Source organism: Aquarana catesbeiana, linkage group LG03, assembly GCF_042186555.1.
Source record: "Aquarana catesbeiana isolate 2022-GZ linkage group LG03, ASM4218655v1, whole genome shotgun sequence".
NCBI classification, from domain to species: Eukaryota; Metazoa; Chordata; class Amphibia; order Anura; family Ranidae; genus Aquarana; species Aquarana catesbeiana.
In genome coordinates this window covers 96,742,878-96,762,342 of record NC_133326.1, presented here as the reverse complement: position 1 = coordinate 96,762,342, position 19,465 = coordinate 96,742,878, and the positions used below count along the sequence as shown (strand labels likewise).

The 19,465-nt window shown below is 45.0% G+C and overlaps 1 protein-coding gene across 14 annotated transcripts in view; it reads right to left on the bottom strand.

The window, feature by feature from the left end:
* The window catches only part of TJP1 (tight junction protein 1), a 730,896-nt gene that overhangs the window by 166,062 nt on the left and 545,369 nt on the right, over nt 1-19,465 (bottom strand). The window contains exon 1 of one of the 14 annotated variants that reach the window (XM_073618856.1): nt 1,176-1,365. The exons of the other annotated variants lie outside the window; for them this stretch is intronic. Coding sequence (XP_073474957.1) covers nt 1,176-1,184 — 9 coding nt within the window. The 5' untranslated portion in view covers nt 1,185-1,365. Of the gene's footprint in view, nt 1-1,175; nt 1,366-19,465 lie in introns of those variants that run through there. 14 annotated transcript variants of the gene reach the window in all.

The following is a 19,465-nucleotide window of genomic DNA, read 5'->3' as shown; positions in this document are numbered from 1 at the left end:
ATACAGAGCAGAAGAGAAGGGTATACAGAGCAGAGGAGAAGGGTATACAGAGCAGAAGAGAAGGGTATACAGAGCAAAAGAGAAGAGTATACAGAGCAAAAGAGAAGAGTATACAGAGCAAAAGAGAAGAGTATACAGAGCAAAAGAGAAGAGTATACAGAGCAAAAGAGAAGAGTATACAGAGCAGAAGAGAAGGGTATACAGAGCAGAGGAGAAGGGTATACAGAGCAGAAGAGAAGGGTATACAGAGCAGAAGAGAAGGGTATACAGAGCAGAAGAGAAGGGTATACAGAGCAGAAGAGAAGGGTATACAGAGCAGAAGAGAAGGGTATACAGAGCAGAAGAGAAGAGTATACAGAGCAGAAGAGAAGGGTATACAGAGCAGAAGAGAAGGGTATACAGAGCAGAGGAGAGGAGTATACAGAGCAGAAGAGAAGGGTATACAGAGCAGAAGAGAAGAGTATACAGAGCAGAAGAGAAGAGTATACAGAGCAGAAGAGAAGAGTATACAGAGCAGAAGAGAAGAGTATACAGAGCAGAAGAGAAGAGTATACAGAGCAGAAGAGAAGAGTATACAGAGCAGAAGAGAAGAGTATACAGAGCAGAAGAGAAGAGTATACAGAGCAGAAGAGAAGAGTATACAGAGCAGAAGAGAAGAGTATACAGAGCAGAAGAGAAGGGTATACAGAGCAGAAGAGAAGAGTATACAGAGCAGAAGAGAAGAGTATACAGAGCAGAGGAGAGGAGTATACAGAGCAGAGGAGAAGGGTATACAGAGCAGAGGAGAAGGGTATACAGAGCAGAGGAGAGGAGTATACAGAGCAGAGGAGAGGAGTATACAGAGCAGAGGAGTGGAGTATACAGAGCAGAGGAGTGGAGTATACAGAGCAGAGGAGTGTATATATAGGACAGGGGGGGGGGGGTGAGGAGTCTATATAGAGAGGAGAGGAGTCTATATAGAGAGGAGAGGACACAGCCATGTAGTCAGTGTACAGTCCCCATAATAATAATAACATTGATAATATTGCTCTTGGTAACAGTGTAATAAGTCAGTGCTCCCCTCCCCCTCCCCCCGGCTGGGACATGTAGTTCCCTCCCTCAGTGAGACTCTACAGGTGGCCCGGTTAGAAGTAAGTGATGGTGGCTGGCCTAACAGACAGGAGTCGGCTCCTCACCCTCGTCATCTCCGGTCAGGGAGGCACACAGCCCCCGGTAGCGGACACCGGCTCCTCCCGGGAGGTGACACAGCGCCGCCCGGCTCCTATTACCGGAGAGCAGTGCGGACACGGCGACGTACGTTCTATGCTGGGCTGATGGATCGCTCACTCTGGACTGGGCGTAGCCGGGGAGGAGCTAGGGGCGGAACAACGATTCTCACAAGCCCCGCCCTCTAACAATAACAACAAACACCAGGAAGAACGAGTTGTGTGGAGAAAGAGAGGGCAGAGCCGGGTCACAGCTCCGTCCGCTCACCGGGGCTCTGTGTACAGCACGAGAAGCCAGGCACAAACTTCCCGGCGCCCGCTGGCCGGCATATCAATGGTTAATACTGTGCGGGCACTTTAGAAAGAGGCGGACCTCTCCCTCCGGCCCGCCTGTCGCCGGAAACGTCACAGCGTCCCATCGTAATGATGAGAGACGTCAGACGCAAACCCGGTTCTCCAGACCCCTCCTTTCCCGGTGCTCCCATAGCGCCATGTCTAGAGAGGGCAAAGTGCCCACAGAGAGGCTGACTGCACGTGCCTACATGTGCAGGAAATGACAACTCAGGTCCTGGCCACCATTTCCAGGGACAGTTCATAAGAGAATCATTGTGTGTGTGTGTGTGGCCACATCTCTCATAACTCTCTCTGCTGTTTTGACCACCTAAAGCGGAGTTCCAGCCTGGGCAAAAAAACTACAAATACTGCAGCTGCTGACTTTTAATATAAGAACACTTACCTGTCCAGGGCACCCGCGATGTCGGCACCCGAAGCAGACCTGTCCCTCAGCTCTGGGTGCAGGTGGCGGTGTTCTAGTGCCTGCTATCGAGAAGTGCCCGGGACGAACGGCGCATGCACCATACAGAACAGCACAACAGCTGATTTTACGATCAGCTGTTGTGATGGCGAGACGGCGCCTGCGCACAATATCCGACTGAAGACATTTTTGTGTCAGATTGTGCCTCGCGCTGCCGAGGAGTGTTCATGTCGGTGAGGGGCGGATTTGTACATGATGGGGGCGTATTTTTAAGCAGAAAAAGATTTGTTTTGCAGCACTGGCCAGCATTTAAAAAACTGCCCCCATCATGTACAAATCCGCCCCTCACTGGCATGAACACGTCTCGGCAACGCGAGGCACAATTGGACATAAACATTTCTTCCGTCGGCTATTGTGCACAGGCGCCGTCTCACCTTCACAACAGCTGATCGTTAAATCAGCTGTTGTTCTATTCCATACAGCGCATTCGCCGTTCGTCCCGGGCACTTCGATAGAACACCGGCATCATTACTAAGGGAAACAGAAAGTGAAGCCTTGAGGATTCAGAGCCTATTCCCTACTGTGATTGCACTAGTCGCGCTGTGCTTTCTGAATGGTCCCTGCTATTTTCTGGGACCTGTGTGTGTCTCCCAGAAGGCAGCAGGGGGGAGGAGGAGGGGCCAAACATTACGTACTTCGCCACACAATCTTTCCCCGGAAGTGGGAGCAAATACCTGTATTAGACAGGTATCTGCTCCCCCCTCCCCCCTGAAAGGTGCCAAATGTGACACCAGAGGGGGGGAGGAATCCAATCAGCGGAAGTTCTATTAATGGGGGGAACTCCGCTTTAAGGACCAAGCCTCTTTTTGAGATTTGTTGTTTACAATTTAAAATCATTATTTTTTGCTAGAAAATGACTTAGAACCCCCAAACATTATATTTAATGGTAAACCCTAGAGAATAAAATGGCGGTCGTTGCAACACTTTATGTCACACCGTATTTGCGCAGTATTTTGAATTAAAAAATAAGACATCAGTAAAGTTAGCTCAATTTTTTTCTGTATTGTGAAAGATGATGTTACGCCGAGTAAATTGATGCCCTACATGTCACACTTCAAAATTGCGCACACTTGTGGAATGGCGACAAACTTTTTCACTTAAAAATCTCCATTGGCGACATTTAAAAATTTCCACAGGTTACCAGTTTAGAGTTACTACAGGTTTTCCTGTAGTAATTTTCCACAGGTTACCGGTTTAGTGTTACAGTTTAGAGTTACAGAGGAGGTCTAGTGCTAGAATTATTGTTCTCGCTCTAACGATTGCGGCGATACCTCACATGTGTGGTTTGAACACCGTTTTCATACAGGTGCGACTTGCTTCTGTGCGCAAGCTCGGCTGGACGGACGCTTTTTTTTTTTTTCTTATTTATTTTACTTTTTATTTTTAAATTTTCCACTGTCCTTTGAAAAAAAAAAAAAAAAAGGGTCACTTATTCCTATTACAAGGAATGTAAACATCCCTTGAAATAGAAAAAAGCATGACAGGACCTCTTTAACGTGAGATCTGGGGTCAAAAAGACCTCAGATCTCACATTTACACTTAAATGCAATAAAAAAAAAACTCAAAAATAATAATAATATTTTTTTTTCCCAAAAAATAAATTCCCCTTTAAGACCACTGGGCGGAAGTAACATTTGTTATAACAGGGTATAAGTGCAGCGCAAACAAAAAATTCAAAACATTGATGAACAACAAGTCTCAGAGTATATTTTATGATAATAATGAGAGAATAATAATGAGAGAAAGTCCAGAGAGTCGATGCACAACAAGTCCCAGAAAACCTTCACCAGTGATGATAAAATCCACATTAGGTGACAGTCCCGCCACCTCCGGTCTTATTATCTACTCTCACCTCAGGACATGGATTCCTGAACTAACAGGTAGTCATGCAAGCAGATCCTAATATACCAAATGGCTTGAAACGGATCACACACTCCTTTCCAGACTCCTCAGAAATAAATACGGACGCCAGACCATAAATAATAAAAAGGAAAAGATCTAAGTGCCCTCTGTATGTTAATAAAATTTAATTGTGTCCAAACGCGGACTAACATTTAAAACGATTTGGTACAGGCATACAACACGGGCATGTGTCTGATTCCGATGGGCAGCAGTGGGTGACGTCATACGTAGCTCTCCCCCGGAAGTAACATTTGACACCGCTTCTGTCATCCAATGTTATGGAGCTGAGTGGAGGCCATCATTCCCTCTCTAGGCTCCATGCTACGGAAGGGATAGGTTCAAATTGTCTCCGCCGCTACTGACGGTTCTGGTAAGCGGCGGAGACGACCGGAGTGCGGCGGGAGGGGGGGCACCTCTCCCACCACCAATAAAACTGATCTTGCAGCGAATCCGCCACAGAGACCACTTTTAATTGAAAGCGGACCGCCCGCTGTTTAAGGGGATAACAGGGTTATGGCAGTTATCTGCAACCATAACCCCGGTATTCCACGTCAAAGTACCGACGTATAACGACGGCGGCTGGTCCGTAAGTGGCTAAAGTGCAGTTCCTGATCTGTGCCTGCTGTACCATGTACTTGTATGAGAAAGTCTCCTGTTCTCTTTGTATGGAAGCCCTGGTGTTCCTGCCAGTCCCTCTGCTTTCCTGTTTCAAACTAACCATGATAGGCAAGAGAGCACATCCATTCTAGTGTGGTCAGTTTTCTTGCTGTGCTGGGAGAACAGCCTGCCTGTCCTCCAATCTTCAGACTTGTGCTTACACAGCCATTCACTGGGAAGCTCAGGGTTTGGCTATCCTCCTGCTGACACACACCTCTGCCATGTTGTCACCCAAAGTCAGGAAGTACCTTAGTATTGCATAACGCCTACAAACACAAAGGTGCAGCGTTCTAAACAGGGGAATACCAACAGGCAGGGCGGAGTCCACAGGTGGGTGCTCAGGCTGCAGGGTCCTCCACACAACACCCAAATAGGTAGACAAAATAGAAAAATACCTGGCAACTCCAATCCAAAAGAATAATTTATTTGCACATGTAGGAAAACAAAAAAGCAGATGCGTTTCGGCTGGAGAGCCTTGGTCATTGCATAGCACCTCCCTCACACTTCATCTCCTTAACATGTGGGAAGGTGATCTGTAGTTTACAGACAAACCTGTAAACAATGCTAACCGATGACAGCAAAGAGGACAGCACACTAGATTTCTGGCAGGATCAACAGGTATTTCTTGGGAATTAACCACTTGCCTACTGGGCACTTTCACCCTGACAGGCAGACCTGATCGGTCCACTACTGTGAAAGGGGCCCAATACAGGAGGTATGTTACAAGCCAGATCACCAGGTGAAAACAGAGGGGGGAAAAGCCTAAAAAAAGAAAACCAATGCAGCCACCACATCTAATAATTGGTAAGCTGCAATATTTTACATTTTTGGTTTTGGGTTTAATACCGCTTCAAGCAGTCTGCAACAATTTATCTAATCAGGAATGGTATGGGACTAAGGTTGCCACCTGTCCGGGATTCACCCGGACAGTTCGGGTTTGAAATCATATGTCCAGGTTTCAAACTGCCTGAAACCCAGACACATTATTATTCATACTGAACTATGGCTTCACAGCAGGGTTGCTGGATGCAGTTGTCTAAGCCGAGAGTGTCTGCTACACTCTCTTTCACACTGCCCAAAACCAGCACTAACAGTCCCCCCCCCCCCAACACACACACTCATAGACGGGAGAGGAGAGAGGGCTCAATCTGCTCCTCTACCTCCCACCCCTACCCCTCTGTGTCTGCCCACACTCCAATCCCCGACACCGTGCCTCAGAAAAGAAAAGTGGGGGCTGAAAATTTGAAGTCCAGCAACCTCAGATACATCAGGATGAAAGGTGCTGACTGCCAAGGGGTGAGTGAGCTCACAATCCTTCTCCCTCTTGCCTCTGAGTGAGTACACAAAGGTAAATCAGGGTTCTCAGAGCACCCCTTACATCAAAGTTTCCCTTTACACCAGAAGCCACAGCGTTCCCTCTTAAATCAGGGTTCCCAGAGTTCTTCCTTACATCAGAGTCCCCAGAGTTCTTCCTTACATCAGAGTCCCCAGAGTTCTTCCTTACATCAGAGTCCCCAGAGTTCTTCCTTACATCAGAGTCTGCAGAGTCCCCCCTTACAGTGTAAGGGAACTATTTGAGTTCAGATGTAAAAAGGGAACTCTGTGGATTCATATGTAAAATGGTAACTCTGTGGATTCAGATATAAAAGGGGAACTCTGTGGATTCAGATGTAAAAAGTGGACTCTGGCGTAAAGGGGGACTCTTGTGATTAACTTCATATGATTAGAAATGTTATTTAATTTCAAAATATATGTATAGTTTATACATTTATACTATAACAAAAAAAAATTGCTGCACGCTAAAGTGTTCGGGTTTGACTTGAAGAAAAGGTGGCAACCCTATATGGGAGATGACATGGAGGGTGTAAGGTACATAGCCAGACCCAAGAACACATGCTACATCGGAGGGCTCCAGTTCTATGGGATTGTAGTGACCCGATCGGAGGTAACATGGCTCCCACATCCTCCAGTACATCTGATAACGTGAGGAGCATGGATCTACCGCCTCCTCTTTGGCTGGGACCAGGTCTTTTCCTCTATCTGCTGTCAGAATTGAATTGGCTGGTGAACAGTGCAGCAATGCAGTTCAAATAAAGCAAGACCAGCAAATTCCACTTACAAAACAGAACATTGTTAAATCAACCAGCAAACCCGTTTAGAGAAAAACAATAAAAGTAACTTCATATCCTATCATATCACACATGTTGCTCTTTCTATTATTTTTGTGAGCCATCAGAATGCGATTTTTAATGTATGACGGAGAGATGACTGAACCCCGTCCATAGCTGGGCGGAAGTCGTGCAGCTCAGGGGAATCACAGCCATTTTCTGTCAAAAAAATAGATTTGTTCTTCGAGTTGCACACAAATCATATCACCCATAGTGTATGCTGTGAATCGTGGGCTGTTATGACCAATCCACACAAATCATAGCTTCCGCAATCTATCCCAAAAGACAGAAACCCTCAATCATCCATACAATGCAAAATATAGCCTTATCAATCAAAATGCAATTCATCACCTCTGCTGCCTTGAATGGGCCAGGCAAAAGAGGAGAGATTTCTGGCAATAATAAGCAGGATCTCAGTTTTCTGGATCTAACAATGGAAGAAAAAGACTTTCTGGTGCTCTGTGATTGTGTCACCCTCAGATCCATTGGTGCTCTGAGAGGACCGCATAGCTTATCATTTTCTTCTAAAGCACGGCGCCTCTCAAAGGAGAAACAGGTAAAAATGTTCCATTGGGATTTAAATGCATTCTGCCAAAACACAGCTGTCTGTATTCTAAGTACTTCCAATGATTCATGTCCTGGAATTCTTCAACCACTACAGGTGGAAAATTCAGTTCATACTGGTACACTATGGAAGGGGATAACAAAGACTGGCACAAATGCCGAAAAATGGACCAATTTCTATAGGTTTGCTTAATTGGCATGTCATACTACAAAATAATCAAACTAGTACACGTGGAATTGTTAATTTGTCACATGGTGGTTCACCAGATATTTGTGGAGTGCGCCAAAATTTTGGTGCAGATATGAAGTATTCATCCCATGGGTCTATCCTAAATTTTCCCCTCTCCTTCCTTCGTTGCTGGACCTCGCTGAACGTCCATACCCATCCCCCTCTCTTTTCTGCATTACTGGACCTCGCTGAACGTCCATACCCATCCCCCTCTCTTTTCTGCATTACTGGACCTCGCTGAACGTCCATACCCATCCCCCTCTCTTTTCTGCATTACTGGACCTCGCTGACCGTCCATACCCATCCCCCTCTCTTTTCTGCATTACTGGACCTCGCTGACCGTCCATACCCATCCCCCTCTCCTTCCTGCATTACTGGACCTCGCTGACTGTCCATACCCATCCCCCTCTCTTTCCTGCATTACTGGACCTCGCTGACCGTCCATACCCATCCCCCTCTCTTTTCTGCATTACTGGACCTCGCTGACCGTCCATACCCATCCCCCTCTCCTTCCTGCATTACTGGACCTCGCTGACCATCCTTACCCATCCCCCTCTCCTTCCTGCATTACTGGACCTCGCTGGCTGTCCATACCCATCCCCCTCTCTTTCCTGCATTACTGGACCTCGCTGACCATCCTTACCCATCCCCCTCTCCTTCCTGCATTACTGGACCTCGCTGGCTGTCCATACCCATCCCCATTCCCCATTCTGCGTAGCTGGACCTCGCTTGCCATCCATGCCCATCCCCCTCTCCTTCCTGCATTACTGGGCCTCACTGGCCGTCCATACTCATCCCTATTCTCCTTTTTGCATTGCTGGATATCACTGGCTGTCTATACCCATCCCCATTCTCCTTCCTGCATTGCTGGATCTTGCTGGCCATCAATACCCATCCTCCTCCTCTTTCCTGCATTGCTGGACCTCACTGGCTATCCATAACCATCCCTCTTATCCTTCCTGCATTGCTGGGCCTCATTTGCCATTCATATCCATCTCAATCTCCTTCCTGCATTGCTGGACCTCACTGGCTGGCCATACCCATCCCAATCTCCTTCCTGTATTACTGGACCTCACTGGCCGTCCATACCCATCACCCTCTCCTTCCTGCATTGCTGGACCTCATTAGCCATCCAACCCCATCCCCCTTCCTCTTGCATTGCTGGACCTCATTGGCCATTCATACCCATCCCCCTTCCTCTTGCATTGCTGGACCTCACTGGCTGGTCATACCCACCCCCTACTCCTTCAAGCATTGCTGGACGTCACTGGCCATCCATACCCATTTTCCTCTCTTTTCTGCATTACTGGACCTCGCTGGCCATACATACCCATCCCCCTTCTCATTCCTGCATTGCCAGACCTCGCTGGCCATCCATACCCATCCCCCTCTCCTTCCTGCATTACTGGACCTCACTGGCCATTCAGACCCATCCCCCTCTCTTTCCTGCATTTTCAGACCTCGTTGGCCATCCATACCCATTCACCTCTCCTTCCTGCATTACTGGACCCTGCTGGCCATCCATTCCCATCCCTATTCTCCTTCCTGCATTACTGGACCTTGCTAGCCACTCATACCCATCCTCCTCTCTTTCCTGCAAAACTGGACCCCACTGGCTGTCTATACACAAGGCCTACTCCAAAGAGGTGGGACCACCAAAAGAGGAGGTAAGTGACCTTTCTGTGCAATATCGTTGCATAAAGGAGGGAAGTTTAACTTTTTTTTTAAACCCTTTAGTATGACTTTAACAAATATGTGTGGTTATGTAGTATATAGCATGATGACTACTGAGAGTCACCTTCTAAAAGAAGCTAACCTGTGTAGTTAACATGTACAATGTTGCACACAGTATATACTGTATCTCAATGTAGTGTTGTATCTAAAATCTTTGAGGGAACATTTGATACATGATGAGGAAAGGGCACAGCAGTAGCTTTTCCTTTATGTTAGTCTTTATCCGTTTCATCAGAGTAAGACCTCACGCATATGGACGATGTGGCCCATACAGCATTTGTTTAGGCCAGGGATCCTCAAATTATGGCCCTCCAGCTGTTGCAGAACTACGCGTCCCATGAGGCATTGTAAAGCTCTGACATTCACAGACATGGCTAGGCATGATGGGAATTGTAGTTCCTGAACAACTGGAGGGCCATAGTTTGAAGACCCCTGGTTTAGGCAGCTGGAGCTGCATTCAGGCAGTCTATGCTACTCTATTGGGATGCAGCAGCGGTACAGACAGGGCAGGAAAGTAGTCCTGAAAACAGAGATAGGCTGGAAATAAATGAAAAGGAATCTAGAGTTCCCTCTGTTCCCATTGGATTTAGAGGACAGATATGGCCATACATATTACTAGATCACTGTTCAATCTCGGAACTGTCTAATTTTTACCAAAAGCAATGCATTATTATTATTATACAGTATTTATATAGCGCCAACAATTTATGCAGCACTTTACAACTTGAGGGTAGACAGTACAATTACAATACACTTTAATGCCCTGTACACACGGTCGGACTTTGTTCGGACATTCTGACAACAAAATCCTAGGATTTTTTCCGACGGATGTTGGCTCAAACTTGTCTTGCATACACACGGTCACACAAAGTTGTCGGAAAATCCGATCGTTCTAAACGCGGTGACGTAAAACACGTACGTCGGGACTATAAACGGGGCAGTGGCCAATAGCTTTCATCTCTTTATTTATTCTGAGCATGCGTGGCACTTTGTCCGTCGGATTTGTGTACACACGATCGGAATTTCCGACAACGGATTTTGTTGTCGGAAAATTTTATCTCCTGCTCTCAAACTTTGTGTGTCGGAAAATCCGATGGAAAATGTCCGATGAAGCCCACACACAGTCGGAATTTCCGACAACACGCTCCGATCGGACATTTTCCATCGGAAAATCCGACTGTGTGTACGGGGCATAATACAGTAGGAATCAGAGAGCCCTGCTCGTTAGAGTTTACAATCTAAGGAGGGTCAAACTATGAGGACCTACCTAAATTCTTCAATCAATTTGTATCCCTCAAGCAGGCTCTTGCACTACATAAGTGTTGGTAAAGATTGCAATATGTGTGGCCAACTTTATTGAAGAAACAGATGTTGGGGCTGGCTGTTCAGAAGACACAGAATTCCATCTCGGTTACAGAATTGTTATCTCATACAGACATAATAGACCTGTCATTTCATATGGTGCATACCAGTTACTCCTAAAAATGCACATTTCCTTAATACGCTTAACAAGCTCATAAGGTCTAAAAAGCAGACTGACAGCGGGATTAATTCCTAATAGACATCTATGGCTAAAAATCTCTCTTACCATGTCTGGTAATCCACATTAATGAAAGTAGGGCAGAATATCAAGGTCAAACACCGACACGGAAAGACTTGTATTAGCAGAATAAATGTGATTAGAAATTACCGCTTAAACTCGCAACTGGACACGCAAAGTATGAAGGTGAATAGTGTAAGGGCCAGTTCACACCAGCATCACACAACATTGATGGCAAAGCCGCTGGTATGTGAAGGGGACACTGAGAACAATGTGATACTGGGGAGATACACTATGTTACCAAAAGTAGTGTGACGCCTGCCTTTACACACACATGAACTTTAATGGCATCCCAGTCTTAGTCCGTAGGGTTCAATATTGAGTTGGCATACCCTTTGCAGCTATAACAGTTTCAACTCTTCTGGGAAGGCTGTCCACAAGGTTTAGGAGTGTGTCTATGGGAATGTTTGACCATTCTTCCAGAAGTACATTTGTGAGGTAAGGCACTGATGTTGGGTGAGAAGGCCTGGCTCGCAGTCTCCTCTCTAATTCATCCCAAAGGTGTTCTATTGGGTTGAGGTCAGGACTCTGTGCAGGCCAGTCAAGTTCCTCCACCCCAAACTCGCTAATCCATGCCTTTATAGACCTTGCTTTGTGATGTTATAATTCAGACACTGAGAACCAGCAGTCAGAATATGTTTATGTATCAGGGAAGAGAAGTTTCAATGCATAACAGCAATGCTACACGGGCAGTTTCTGATCGCATGACTGCAAAATGTATGTCTGGGAAGGGACACCAGGCATTACATGTAGATGTACGTATGTACAGTAAATAATGACTTGCTCTCTCACACACACTCTACCCAAACTGAGGACACTGATCTTCTTTTGTCATCTTAAATGTCTATGGGTCCTCAGGGGTCAGACCTTCCCAAAAACAAAATGAAAAGGAGGTGAGATAACCTAGGCAATTTGTTTGGTAGGTTGGTAGATCACCAGAATCCAGAGAGAACTTAAAGTACAACTAAAGGCTATCACTGCTGAGAGGGCTTCCATCTGCACCCGGTCTTACTTCTGGGTTTGCGTGTTCCGGCCGTCTGATTGGCCATGCCGCAATGACCTCACTCCCACGCATTTGCGTGGGAGTCGTGGTCCATGGCACAGGGCTCTGAAGCAACGGCACTGCTGCATGCAGTGTGAAAATCTCCTAAACCATGCTGGCTTAGGAGATATTCACAGAACCTACAGGTAAGCTTTATTATAGGCTAACCTGTACATGCAAGTGCAAAAATAGACTTTACTTTCACTTTATAAGTGACTTCTACCTGCATCGTATCTTCATATTTTAGCAAAACTGCAATGCGATATACTTTTTATTGATATAAAAAAAAAATCACATGGATGAGCTGTAGTCCTTACCACTGAAGGTACAAAACATAACCACTACACTTTCCCCCTATGTATGCTGCAGCAGGGTGGTATGTTTGGTCCAGCCACAAGCATACCACATCATGGTAAAAGGGGTGTGGACTTATATAAAAGGGGTGGAGCTACATACTTACACTGCAAGCAGAGGAATATTTGTCTGCCATTTCAGATACATGGGCAAGAAGGTCTACTACAGCTGCTTCTAATACAGAAGACTGGCATGTAAAAAGTGTCATATAGAACTTCAGTATGTTGGTATTGTGGATGGGGTCCTGTGCAATGAAACATAGGTTCATAAAAAGTCAAAAGAAAAAAAAATGCCTCTATAAATTTAGCCCAGGGGTCTCCAAACCTTTCAGTATGACGGCAGCATTGTATATTTTACAAATATTTATAACTAAAGGAATACAATTTTAAAGAATGAATAGACACACTCCAAGAAATAACTTCTCATCATAGGCCCCCATCACATCAGAAGTCTTCCATCACATCAGAGCCCCCCTTAGATATAAAAGTATCCCTTACATCAGGGTCCCTCTCAGAGACCCAAATACATCAGCATCCCTCTCAGAGTTTCCATATACATTAAGGTCCCCATCAGAGCCCCCTCACATCAGGGTCCTCATTAGAGTACCCCCTTACATCTGAAGCCCCCTTCACATATCAAAGCCCCCCTCAGAGTTCTGATATTCTTCAGGGTCCCTCCCAGAGTTCCCATATACATCAGGGTCCCCATCAGAGTCCCTCTTAAATCAGTGCCCTTATTCGAGTCATCCCTTACATCAGAAGCCCCCCTATAACTTTAGAACTCCCCTTACATATCAAAGCCCCTTTAAGAATTCCCATATATAACAGGGTCCCTCTCAGAGTTCCCATATACATCATGGTCCCCATCAGAGTCTCCCTTACAGAGTTCTGATTAAAGTCCCCCCTTACATCAGAAGCGCCCCATTACTTCAGAGCCCCCCTCCTTAGATATCAAAGCCCCCTCAGAGTTCATATATACATTAGGGTCCCTCTCAGAGTTCCCATATACATCAGGGTCCCTCTCAGAGTTCCCATATACATTAGGGTCCCTCATAGGGTTACCACATATAACAGGGTCCACATCGAGGTCCCCCTTACATCAGAATCCTTTTTATAGTTCCCTCTTACATCAAGGTCCCCATCAGAAGCAGAGATCAACTGATATGAATCCTCAAATCTGTGCACTGAGCTCAGGGATACACCACTGACCCCAGCTGCAGCTGCAAAAATTAGCAGAGGGCCAGATGTGGCCATAGGGCCATAATTTGGAGGCTCCTGGTTTAGCCTGTATCCTTATAACATACATGCAGTATCTCACAAAAGTAAATATTTTGTAAATATTTTATTATATCTTTTCATGTGACAACACTGAGTGAGTGTACAGCTTGTATAACAGTGTCAATTTGCTGTCCCCTCAAAATAACTCAACACACAGCTATTAATGTCTAAACCGCTGGCAATAAAAGTGAGTACACCCCTAAGTGAAAATGCCCAAACTGGGCCCAAAGAGTTAATATTTTGTGTGGCCACCATTATTTTCCAGCACTGCCTTAACCCTCTTGGGCATGAAGGTCACCAGAGCATCACAGGTTGCCACTGGAGTCCTCTTCCACTCCTCCATGATGACATCACAGAGCTGGTGGATGTTGGAGACCTTGCGCTCCTCCACCTTCCATTTGAGGATGGGAGCGGATCGTGTTCTGTTTCAGTATGTCACATGTTGGTATTCATGCATCCCTCAATGAACTGTAGCTCCCCAGTGCCAGCAGCACTCATGCAGCCCCAGACCATGACACTCCCACCACCATGCTTAACTTTAGGCAAGACACACTTGTCTTTGTACTCCTCACCTTGTTGCCACCACACACGCTTGACACCATCTGAACCAAATAAGTTTATCTTTGTCTCATAAGACCACAGGACATGGTTCCAGTAATCCATGTCTTTAGTCTGCTTGTCTTCAGCAAACTGTTTGCAGGCTTTCTTGTGCATCATCTTTAGAAGAGGATTCCTTCTGGCATTACAGCCATGCAGACCAATTTGATGCAGTGTGCGGCGTATGGTCTGAGAACTGACAGGCTGAACCCCCCACCCCTTCAACCTCTGCAGCAATGCTGGCAGCGCTCATACGTCTATTTTCCAAAGACAAACTCTGGTATGGCACTGAGCACATGCACTCAACAGCTTTGGTTGACCATGGCGAGGCCTGTTCTGAGTGGAACCTGTCCTGTTAAACTGCTGTATGGTCTTGGCCACCGTGCTGCAGCTCAGTTTCAGGGTCTTGGCAATCTTCTTATAGCCTAGGCCAGGGATATGCAATTAACTGACCTCCAGCTGTTGCAAAACTACAAGTCCCATCATGCCTCTACCTCTGGGTGTCATGCTTGTGGCTGTGAGAGTCTTGCTATGCCTCATGGGACTTGCAGTTCTGCAACAGCTGGAGGTCAGCTAATGGCATATCCCTGGCCTAGGCCATCTTTATGTAGAGCAACCATTCTTTTTTTTAGATCCTCAGAGAGTTCTTTGCCATGAGATGCCATGTTGAACTTCCAGTGACCAGTATGAGAGAGCAAAAGCGATAACGCCAATGTTAACACACCTGCTCCCCATTCACACCTGAGACCTTGTAACACTAACGAGTCACATGACACAGGGGAGGGAAAATGGCTAATTGGGCCCAATTTGGACATTTTCACTTAGAGCTGTACTCACTTTTGTTGCCAGTGGTTTAGACATTAATGGCTGTGTGTTGAGTTATTTTGAGAGGACAGCAAATTGACACTGTTATACAAGCTGTACACTCACTACTTTACATTGTAGCAAAGTGTCATTTCTTCAGTGTTGTCACATGAAAAGATATAATAAAATATTTACAAAAACGTGAGGGGTGTACTCACTTTTGCAAGATACTGTATACTACCTGGCACTTAGGAGAATAAAAAGCCAGGGTACCCCTGTGTATGTATCTAAAGAAAATATACCTTCAAGGGTCAAAATAACCCAACACCTAGTTTTAACTATATGTTTAAATATTCAACTCAAATTATATAGTGTATATTGCAGGTATATTACCATAAGATGAATGCCTAAAAACCACAAAGCGTTACCCATGTGCCTACTTATAACTGAACATAAACAGGCAGTGATATTACAAAATTGAAAACACTTTCCAATCAGTATAAAACCAGTTCTCAGCCTTAAAGATCCTAGTGTGACAGCCGTGTAAATTATATTGTTAATCAAGTTTCCGAGATGGTTTTACGGGCCTCAAACTGCTGCCGTCAGCATATGAGATGCTGCACCAATGTACAAAATGCTTTGAGGGATTAAGAGGGATTTTCATATTAGAAAGAGGTGCATGCCACAGATTCCTTATGCATTTAGAATACATCAGCGAAGAAAATGCAAATGTAAATCAGCGGACAGTTTAACATTCAGTGTTAGAATTACTGAATGTAAAAATCAGAGGGTCTTAAAATACATTGTGGTTAACTGCAGGCTTCTAAGACAAGGAAGAGGCTGATAAAAATGTTTTATGATTTTTTCCCTTCATAGACGTAAGCATCAAGGAGAGCACATTGAGGAAAATCAATGCAAGTGTGGATATTAAAAATAAACAGAGTTGGACGAAGACATGGGAATGTCAAGGAAAGCATTGTAAAAATATCACAGAAGGAGACTCGAATATATACAGAATACAAAGAATAGGAGCTACACCACTGAAACCGAATACAATAAGCTGATATATTTTGCCAATACTGCACTATACATACTGACATGCAACAGGAGGGTTATGGGTGAAGGTAAACCATTCATAATACATTAAATTGTAATCCATTTCAATAACATAATAAAAGAATCAAACTGCACGCAAAAAATACAAAGCAAATTCCAAAAAAACGATTATTAACTGCATTGTTAATAGCAACGCCACCCATAGTCCACACAGTTCAGTGAGGCCATGTAGGGGTTTCGAAGTGATTTAATCTTTTTTTAAATTGCAGAAGTAGATCTTATGCCAGTGACAAATGGATGAGCCACCGCTGGAATGGTGTCATCCATCAAAATGCAATTCTCCCACAAATTCCTCATGTCATGCATCAGCCTTCCAGCAAATTATTAGCATTAGTTGTATTACTAAAGAACTCATCTTGAACATGGGAGTTAACGTTTGGAGAAAAATTCTGTTCAGGTCACTTTAGTTATTAAAGCTTTGACTACAGGAAAGTACAGCAGAAAACCGCTACACACTCCCCGATTTTCATAAACTTTTGTTGTGTTTTCTTAAAAGAGAGAAAAGGAATGTTCAGTATGGGCCAAATGGTGGATAAGACTGAGTCATTATCTTTTAATAATCACCCCTGCTTTGAAGCAAGAAGCCAAAATAAAAATGCACAATACACTGTTTAAGCCCAGATCTGCCAAGCCTGAAAACTCTCCCTTGCAGAGGGGCTGCGCCCACACTGCATGGGTTAACTGTGCGTTTATTATAGAGGAGAGTAAAAGCACCTTTACTTACCTGATCTTCAGATTCCCCCAGAAGATGGCGCTCCAGCAGTGAATTGTCCCTCTGCATCATCATGTCCTCTGCAGGGATATAGACCCTGCTTTGGTCTTGATGACATCAGGACCTTAGGACCAGTGGAGAAGATGCTGCAGGGACTGGTCTAGCAGCAAAGAGGAACGAAGGATCGGATAACTAAATCTTGCAGTGTGGGTACAACCCTACTACGGAGGGGGGATTTTTAAGTTTTGTGGAGTTCAACTTTATTGTAGCCTGGCATAGATAATTATGCAGTGTATAAACCGGTTAGGATCAGGATCTGAACCCAGGACCTCTGCTGCATCTGGCAGTAGAGTCACCTGAGATGCTGGACATCTCCTTGTCTGATCTCTTAGTACAGTGGTCTCCAAACTGCGGCCCTGGGGCCAGATGTGGCCCTTTGCTTGCCTTTATCTGGCCCATAAGGCATAATTCCTGCCACTGACACCAACAATGGAGCACTATTCCTCCCACTGACACCAAAGATTCAGCACTATTCCTCCTACTGACACCAACGATGGGGCATAATTCCTTCCACTGAAAACAAAAATGAGGCACTATTGCACTACTGACACCAATTATTTCTCCCCCTAATACCAAAGATCGGGCAATGTTTACTCCTACTGGGCACAGTCCAGCCCCCTAAAGTCTGAAGGACAGTAAACTGGCCCTTTGTTTAGAAAGTTTGGAGACTTCTGCCTTAGTACAATCTTTCCTTCTCTTTAGTTCCTGGTAAATCTTGAACTCCTTGCTCCTCTAATGAACTTCCTGATTTAAGCCATGTCCCTGCACATCCTGTTTGCCAGTTTATTGTGCTCTCTCCAGCTGATATCTTGCTCCTTTGAGTATCTGCAGCTGACTTTTCTCCACTGCCACTCCTTACCAACCTTTGGCTTGGTCCTAAACTACCATTCCACTTGATCCCAACCTGCAATCATTTATCGACCTTTGGCTTACTCCTCGACTAGGCTTCTGCTTGATCCTAAACTGCAACCACTTATTACTGACCTTTGGTTTATTTACTGGCTAAGCTTCTGCTTGTTCACTACCTACTTTACCTGTTGCTGAACCCCGGCTTGCTCACCTCCTGGTGGAGCGACCCTGAGGCCCTCAACCTGGCACTAACACGCAGCAAAAGTCATCGCAACCATCAGGAGCTCTGGTGAATACCGGATAGCATGTGACCCTGCACCTCGGGTGACATCCGCCATGGTGACCTGCTTGTTTACATGTCCAGGTGGTTGGTGGGACTCCGAGTCTGACCCCTGACTGTGACTTTCATTACAGCATGTGAGTTGGCTGTGTTCACAACCTGTGAACCTAAATATATCTAAAGCCCAAATTTTATATTTTTTATTTAAAAGAGAGTAGGGGAGGGTCAGTCTTCTGAAAAAATTCTTTTAACTTACTGTCCTGTAGACTTAACAGGAAGTGATAAAATTCCTCCCTGATTTATATGGATATTCCTGGTTGTCAGGGGAACAAGTGTCCCCATTGGAAGTTTCCCCTGTTATTCCTATTCATCCAACTAATGTTGGATCTACCCTCACTTTCATTCCCCGTGACATTTGTGATCAGGAAAATTAGGGTGAATCTCCCTAATGAGAACATAGATAGCAATGAATACTTGACAGAGGTTCTAACTCTCATCCAAACCTAAACAAAAAAGTGTTGCCCTTAGTTATGCTTTAAAGTGGTTGTTAACCTCAGACATGAAACTTGAACAAAGCATATCTCTCTATAATGTGTACTTGGCTCAATCCAGAGCACTAAGTGTTATTTTTGTCTGCTGCCCTGCTCCTCTATCAACATGAGTCACTTCTGACAAGTTTTCCTGACACCAAGAGAAAAAAGGTGACAGGAAAGGATCTCCAGCACACAGGCTTTGATTGACATCCTCAGCTCAGTTCCTGTATGCTGTGAGAAGGTGGGGGGGGGTGTCCTATCCCTTCAATGCGCTCTCACTTAGCACAGTGTGTGTTCAGCTCCCCCTTGCTTTCTGGAAGCTCAGACATGCTGTATAAATTCTGCACTTTGAAAGGATGTAGATGAGAGATCGTTATAGATAAAGAGGTACAACCTATGTAGGAGGATTTTTTCCGGCTCACCAGTCCAGTCATTTTATTTATTTATTTATTTATTTCAGGTACTTATATAGTGCCGTCAATTTATGCAGCGCTTTACATATACATTGTACATTCACATCAGTCCTTACCCTCAAGGAGCTTACAATCTAAGGTTACTAACTCACATGCACACATACGAGGGACAATTTAGACAGGATCCAATTAACCTACCAGCATGTCTTTGGAGTGTGGGAGGAAACCGGAGTACCCGGAGGAAAGCCACGCAGGCACAGGGAGAACATGCAAACTCCAGGCAGGTAGTTTACTTTACTGGGTATATGTAAGTCTTTGCAACCACTTTAACTACTCATGTACAAAGTTTACTGTGGATTAAGTCAATACTTAGGTAGACTCAATGAAAAATAAAATGTACAGAATAGAAAAGACAAGTATCACTGCCGACCAAATCAAACACGACTTCTAATGCAAACATCAAGAAAACCCACCAGTACTGTTCCTACTACAAGGAGACTATAGCAATAAAAGTCCACCCTGCATGTCAGCTCATACTCCGCCATCCACACACAA